Source organism: Lathyrus oleraceus, chromosome 5, assembly GCF_024323335.1.
Source record: "Lathyrus oleraceus cultivar Zhongwan6 chromosome 5, CAAS_Psat_ZW6_1.0, whole genome shotgun sequence".
Taxonomy (NCBI): Eukaryota; Viridiplantae; Streptophyta; class Magnoliopsida; order Fabales; family Fabaceae; genus Lathyrus; species Lathyrus oleraceus.
The window spans coordinates 81664084-81672203 of NC_066583.1; the positions used below are offsets into that span (position 1 = coordinate 81664084).

At 37.6% G+C, this 8120-nt stretch overlaps 2 protein-coding genes across 2 annotated transcripts; both read right to left on the minus strand.

Moving 5' to 3' along the window:
* Positions 1–1526: 1526 nt before the first annotated feature.
* LOC127078855 (uncharacterized mitochondrial protein AtMg00860-like) lies at positions 1527–2144 on the minus strand. The gene has a single exon (XM_051019274.1). It carries the CDS (start codon positions 2142–2144, stop codon positions 1527–1529), a length of 618 nt encoding a protein of 205 aa, XP_050875231.1.
* A 3471-nt stretch (positions 2145–5615) lies between these two features.
* LOC127078856 (uncharacterized) lies at positions 5616–6593 on the minus strand. Its single transcript, XM_051019276.1, has one exon. It carries the CDS (start codon positions 6591–6593, stop codon positions 5616–5618), a length of 978 nt encoding a protein of 325 aa, XP_050875233.1.
* Between the last annotated feature and the right edge of the window lie 1527 nt (positions 6594–8120).

Consider the following 8120-nt stretch of genomic DNA (forward strand, 5'->3'; position numbering starts at 1 on the left):
CTTTCAAAGTTGAGATACGTGAAAAACGTCATGCATTTCTGATAGAGAAGGTGGTAAGGCTAATTTGTAGGCTACTTCTCCAATCCTTGCTATAATCTGGTATGGCCCTATGTATCTCGGACTTAGCTTCCGTGACTTAAACGATCCTTTGAGTCTCAACCTCGGGGTCACCTTCAAGAATACATGATCACCTTCTTCAAATTCCAATGGTCTTCTCCTGTGATCCACATAGCTCTTTTGGAGATCTTGTGCTTTCTTCATCTTATCATGGACCATCCTTATCTTGTCGGTAGTCTCTTGAATAATCTTCGGTCCTAAGATCCTTTCTTCACCAACTTCCGTCCAACATAGAGGGGTTCTACATTTCCGTCCATACAAGGCTTTATAAGGAGACATCCTGATACTTGTATGATAACTATTGTTATATGCGAATTCAATCAATGGTAAGAGCTCCTTCCAATTCCTTCCCCTTTCAAGTACACAAGCTCTTAACATATCTTTCAGTGTTTGTATCGTCCGTTCAGTCTGATCATCCGTTTGAGGATGATTAGATGTACTCAAACATAATCTCGATCCCATAGCTTACTAGAATGTTTTCCAAAATCTTGAAGTAAACTTTGGGTCTCTATCGGACACAATACTAGTTGGAACACCATGCAGCCTAAGAATTTATGAAATGAACAACCGTGCAAGATGACTTTCCTTGTAAGTAGTCTTCACATCCAAGAAGTGTGCGGACTTAGTTAAATGATCCACAATCACCCAAATTGAATCATAACGACCTTGGGTCCGAGGTAACCCTACTGCAAAATCCATTGAAATACTATCCCATTTCCAAACTGGAATCTCTAAAGGTCTCAATAACCCACCTGGCTTCTGATGTTCGATCTTTACCTGGTGGCATACAATGCATTTCGACACATACTCTACAATATCCCTCTTCATTCCAGGCCACCAATAGTCCTTCTTCAAGTATTGATACATCTTTGACGAACCTGGATGTATAGTAAACTCTCCCTTGTGAGCCTTCTCCAAAACTTTTCTTTTCAGCTTGGCATCATTCGGAACACAGATCCTCTGATTAAACAGAATAACTCCATCTGGTGACTGAGCGAAACCTAGTTGAATCCACATCTTTTTCAACCTCTCATCTATCATTTGTCCTTTTCGGATCTCTTCCCTTAGGTTAGAAGTAACATTCAAATTTCCCATTATCACACCATCCTGCGTCCAACTAAACTTAAGATTAAGATCCTAAAACTTTTCCAACAATGCGTATTATAACATCATCAACTCAGCTTTATGCATCTCTTTCCGACTTAAGGCATCTGTAACCTTATTCGCCTTTCCCAGGTGATACTTAAACTCAAAATCAAAGTCCTTCAAATACTCCATCCGTCTCCTCTGTCTCATGTTTAACTCTTTCTAGTCAAATAAGTATTTCAAACTCTTGTGGTCACTAAACATCTAAAAACGCACTCCATACAAGTAATGTCACCACACTTTCAATGCAAAAACAACAGCTGCTAGTTCAAGATCATGAGTCGATAGCTCTCTTCATGAGGCTTCAACTGACGAGAGGCATAGGTTACAACCTGACCACTCTGCATTAACACCCCTCCTAATCCTTTCTTAGAGGCATCACAAAATACTTCATAAGACTTACTAGGATCAGGGATGATTAAAACAGGAGCAGTCGTTAGCCTTTCCTTCAAGCTCATGAAACTCTGTTCACACTTCAAATCCCATTTTAAAGAAATTTCCTTTCGGGTAAGTCTAGTCATTGGTAATGCTATCTGCGAAAACCCCTTTATAAACCTTCGATAGTAACCTGACAAACCTAAGAAACTTCTGACTTCGGAAGCATTCTTCGGTCTTTCCCAATTAATAACTGCTTCAACTTTAGATGGATCCACTGATACTCCTCCTTGTGATATAACATGACTAAAAAACTTCACTTCGTCCATCCAAAATTCACACTTACTTAACTTGGCAAAAAGTTGCTTCTCTTGCAGTACTGACAGGACAATCCTTAGGTGTTCTTCGTGCTCCTGGGGAGTACGAGAATGAATAAGAATGTCATCAATAAAGATCATGACGAACTGGTCTAAGTAAGGTTGAAATATCCGATTCATATAGTCCATGAAAACGGTAGGGGCATTCGTCACACTAAATGGAATTACAAGGAACTCATAATGGCCATATCGGGTTCTAAATGCGGTCTTTAGTACATCTGAACTCTTAACTCTTATTTGATGATAGCCCGATTGCAAATCAATCTTCGAGAACACACATGATCCTTTCAATTGATCTAACAAATCATCTATCCTTGACAGAGGATACTTGTTCTTAATGGTGACTTTATTCAACTAGCGATAATCAATACACAACCGTATACTGCCATCCTGCTTCTTTACTAATAACACTAGAGCTCCCCATGGTGAGACACTAGGTTGGATGAAATGCTTGGTTAACAACTCTTCCAATTGATTCTTCAACTCTCTCAACTTGAGTGGCGCCATGCGATACAGAGAAACGGAGATTGGAGCCACCCCAGGTATCAGATCAATAGAGAATTCCACTTCCCTTTCAGGAGGAAGAGAAGTGACATCCTCTGGGAAAACTTCTGGAAATTCACAAACGATAGGAATTTGCGTAACACTCAGATTATCGCTAGATTCCTTGGTGAGAACTAAGAGAATTGAATTTCCCTTCTCAAATAAGAAATTAACCATACCAATCGTACCTTCCAAGATAGTATTTAATACATCCTTTGGAGTAGCTTCACTAGATGGAATGTGTAACAACCCGTATAATATATATCTAGAATAATATCATACAAGTGTTAATAATTGGTATTGTCACAACATAAGTGCCTAATGGCATCAATATATATACATGTTCAAACTAAAACATCAATGGAACATGTTATACAATAATGCCTAAACAATAAAATCTAAGAACTATGTGCAACATCTTCATTGCACACAACTCCACAGCGGAAGATCATGCTAAACAACATCCCTTGAAACATCCATAAGCAGCTTCTCATAGATCCCACCTGTAAAGAATTACCTGAAAAATAACAACAATGATGGGATGAGATAATAATCTCAGTGAGTTCTCCTATCCTATGGGTCCACTCGGCTCTATAGGGTTTCTAATCAATATTCAACTCATAACCAACTCAAGTCAACAAGGGAACGAAGACTTGAGCGATGGGGAAACTATCTCACAATTGTATGACAACATGCATCTGAGTTCTCATAACTCAACCACGATCATTATTCAGATCACGACGCATCAATTCCCGAACGGACTTACGTCTAAGCCAAGCCCGGTTCATGCATGCTCGTATGATTCGACTTTCGTGGTGGATATCCGGTTCCCCTATGGGACTCAAACCCACTTTTAAGAACCATCACTCGTATGGGGCTTTACCCACTTTGAGCCTCTTTCACCGTATGGGCCTTATCCCACTTTGGTGTCCACCTTTCCCCCATGTCCACCATGGTTGGGGCTCAAACCCAATTGAGGCTCGAATCATTGGTCCCACATCCCAATGCTTACTCATCTAAGCATACCAATAGAGATGTGTACCACCACAGAAAACACACATTCTGAAGACATGATCGGTTCCATAATCATTGGTTCCACGAACCATAACAAAATTCGGTTCCACAATCATTGGTTCCACGAACCATAGCAAAATTCATCAATCACAGGTGACTTCATTCACCACATCACACAAATAATAACATGGCATGTTCCATACAATGCGTCTCATTCTCAATCATGGCAACAATTCGTCCACGACCTCCACATAAGCATCGTACGAATGAATACCGTATTCTCATACATATATCTCACATGTTCCATAACCTAGATTATATTTCTAAGTTATTAATCAAGTTATTCTCCTAGGTTTCCTCACTCATCTTTGGTAAGGTTTTTAATCATGTTATTTCACCTTCCACATAATAACAATATTTAATTTTCATCATGATAAAATTTATGGCATTTATAAATCACATAATACTTTATAACATTGAACAATAATAATGGTCCTTTACGTTATCTTTCTAACGCATCCGTCTGTATCCAAAACGGAGATATACCACTCAATTAATTCATTAATCTATCTTAATCAAGATTTAGATTAATATTTACTCATTGCATAAGTATTCAGCAACAACCTCTCTAGCCTAGTGGTAAGGCTTGTACAGTTTCAAGGAGGTCTTGGGTTCAAACCCCCTTGGTGACATATTTTGCCTTGGTGACATATTCTGTAGAGAAATTAAATTTTGTGTCCATGTTACCGGTTACCCTAAAAACGTTAACCGGTTACCACTCGCAAAAACTGCCCAGAAGTGAGTTCTGTTAACCGGTTACCATTGTGGAAAAAGGCAAAATTCCAATCTCCATTAATTCTCAGCAACTTCTTTCCCTAAATAACTCCACTTCTTTTCCTTAAATAACTCCTCTTTTATTTTCCTTTCCATCTACAATTTTTACCTACCATTATCACACAACATGGTTTTTCAACAACAACCAACATGATATCAATACATAACATGGATAAGGAGTATGAACACAACAAGTTCATCATAAATTCACACAAATCCTAACCCCACAAATATAGGTTATTTTCCCACTTCACAAACACCACTTTCCTCTGTCATTTCATTTCTAACACACCATCCTTTTCTTCTTCCAACAAAACTCATCACATTACATGTTCATGTGTACATGTATAATAAGGAATTCAACATCATAAACACAACCATAACAACTCATGTAATCACAACAATCATGAAGAGCATATCAAGCACATGTTCATGAAAACAACAACAACAACAACAAGAGAAATATCCATCACATAGCATGGATTACTTATGATTTGTTTATGATTCTACAACCCTAACTTTTCTAGAAACCTAGAGTTTCTAACTAGAACTCACCTAGTAGAAGAAGAAGATGAAGTTGGTGATGATGAAGATGAGATGATGGTGCTTCCATGGCTTCCTTCTTCTTCTCCTCCCATGAGTTTTCTTCTTCTCCTCTTCTTCCTCTTTCTCTTTTCCTCTTTCTCTTCTTTTCCCTCTTTCTCTCTTCTTTCCTTTCTTTCTTTTCTTTCTGATATCTCTCACTCTCTCGTACCTACTTCTTCTTATCTTTTCTCTTCTTCTTTCTCTTACCACCACACAATATATATAACATATAATATATATATATATATATATATATATATATATATATATATATATAATATATATATATATATATATATATATATATATATATATATATATATATATATATATTATAATATTAGGTAGTAACAAAAATATCCCAATTGATATTTCATCTTCCAGTACCAATTGACCAATTATTAATGTTACCAAAAATGTCCTCTCTTGTACTTATTAATATTGGTTTGTCTCTTTATTAATAACTAATCCCTTCAGAGTTCACTGGTTACTCTATTGGTCTCAATTGACAACATTTAGAGCACATAAGAGCTCCAATTGTTACAAATGATAATAGATAATTTACATAGGAACTCAATTGATCTCAACTGACAACTAATTGAGAATTTAAAGGAATATGGGATATTACAGAATGATAATCAACTTCTCTTCACATCCAATAAACACCGAATTGGCAGAAAGCCAATCCATCCCCCAAACCACGTCAACCTTCTTAAGTGGTAAACAAATAAGATCAATCTGAAAAATTCTACCATTCACCGAGAGCGAACAATTTTCACAAATCCATAGTTTCTCAACCACATCATCCATGGCGGTAGTAACCATCATAGGAGGAGACAAGGGAATTTCTTGTAAGCCAAGACGCTTCATGCATTGAATTGATACAAATGAGTGTGTCGCCCCATAATCAAACAATACAAAACAAGGGTGATCATTGACGAGACACGTACCAGCAATTAAGGCATTGTTGCTCTTAGCCTTCCTTGCATCCAAAGTATAAACTCGACCAGTATTCCTCCCCTGCATCTGATTCTTATTTTGGGGACACTCCCTAGACATGTGACCCTCTCTCTGACAAGTAAAACACCTAATTCCACTTCCATCATATCTTCCAAAATGAGACTTCTTACATACTTGACATTGAGGAGGATGGTTAGGTCTTGCATGTTCCACCTGTTTTCCTTTGAAAGCCTGAGGTCTAGGCATAAATTGGCTACCTGGCCTCCCTTGGTCTCTCTGTCCACTCCTATATTGATCCATTTCTTCTTGAACTTTCTTCAAACTGTTCTCATCCACATAGCATTGCCTTAATAATTCAACGTAAGTAGTGAATTCCCTTTGAGAAACACTATGAGAAATTTCACCCCTTAGACCAAAAACAAACTGATCAATCTTCCACCTCTCATCTGGTGCGTACGCGGCTTGTCTAGAATAAGCAGCCATATCTTCAAACTTCTCAGCATACGGAACTATTGTCATAGTACCCTGTCTAAGCTGCTGAAACTCAAATTCTTTCTGAGTTCTCAAGGAGCTAGGAAAATACTTATCCAGGAAAGTAGTCTTAAAATGCTCCCAATCCCTAGGTACTCCTTGATTGGTCATAAGAGTCAAAGCACTCTGTTGATTCTAAGTGTTGGTAGCAATTTTGGTAAAATAAAGAGTGTTCACAAGATGTCATGTGTGATGTCTTAACATAAGATATCCTATGTACCTGCTAGAGTTAAAGAACATATGCAAGCTGTAACACCCCGATAATAATATGATCATTATTTAAATTAAGTTAATAATAGATTTATTAATTTAATTAGATAATTGGATTATTATTATTATTATCATTATTTTGGAATTATTGAATTATTATTATTATTGGAATAATAATATAATTTGGAAAATATATAAGTTGGAATTTAGAAAAATCCCATTTTTTGGTAAAAAGGTTATTTTCACGTGAAAAGGGAAAAGAGGCAGAAAGGGCAAAAAGCCAGAGAACGAAGGTTGAAGGAAGGAAAAGCTTGGAGCTCGGAGACTGCCAGATTAACTCAGGTAAGGGGGGTTGTATCATCGTTTAATGGGTATTATGGGATAATATGTGATGGGTAGTGAGAAACCATTGAATTGCCTCTGATTGAATGATGTATGATGAATTTGTGAACTTTTGGGATGAACGGAATTTGAGTTAAAATTGAAGAAATTCGTAGGAATTAGAGGTGGAAAGGTTAGAAATTTGTGAAATCGAAAGTGTATGATTCGTGTTAGATGAGATGAATGAATTGCGTGTAAAAATTTGATTTTTAGAAGGTTGAATTGGATAGATCTCGTAGCAGAGAAAGCCATAGCAGATCTGGGAATTCTGGGTTCTGGTCATACGCGTATGGCACTAGGCAATACGCGTATGAGATGGCTGGTACGCGTATGAATGAGGTCTTACGCGTATGAGTGAAAAAGATGATGTTTTGAACGTGAAATTGTCTTTGTTGGTACGCGTATGAGGATGTGGTACGCGTAGCATACGCGTATGGGCATGGGCAATACGCGTATGGATTTGGTCAGGAATGGGTAATACGCGTATGGGAATAGGCGATACGCGTATGGGCAGACTTGTGGTTTTTCTGAACTGTTGTTGTGCAGTTTTTTGTTGTTTAGGCTGAGTGATGTAACTTAGCTGATGTATGACGTGGTAGGGATCATTTTCCGTTGTTTGAGTAGTATAGGTATTAGTAGAGCGTGCTAATACTGTGTTTGATTATGCGGCATGATATGATATGCTTTTGTGATAAAATGTGTTGATGATGTGTGATGGTATGCATGATGCTGTGAATGTATCAGTTATGTATGCATTTGTGAATAGACTATTTTATGGCTTAGAGTGTGAGCATATGTCTATTCTTGAGTTGTTGTTGTTGTTGCATTGCTAGGTGATTAGCATGCATATTGTGGCCTTTATGGTGGTAGCTAATTCCCACGGTGAGGAATTAGTGAGTAAATCATTTTGATTGTTGTTGATGTTTGCATGCTAGGTGATTAGCGTGCATAGCATGGCCCATTTGGGGTGCTAGCTAATTCCCATGGTGAGGAATTAGTGAGTGAGTCACTATGTCTCAAATGAGTGGGACTAGTGAGCTTGGTAGC

Coding starts and splice junctions, on each gene's coding strand:
- LOC127078855 (XM_051019274.1), bottom strand. CDS start 2,144: ATGGACTATATGAATCGGATATTTCAACCTTACTTAGACCAGTTCGTC.
- LOC127078856 (XM_051019276.1), bottom strand. CDS start 6,593: ATGACCAATCAAGGAGTACCTAGGGATTGGGAGCATTTTAAGACTACT.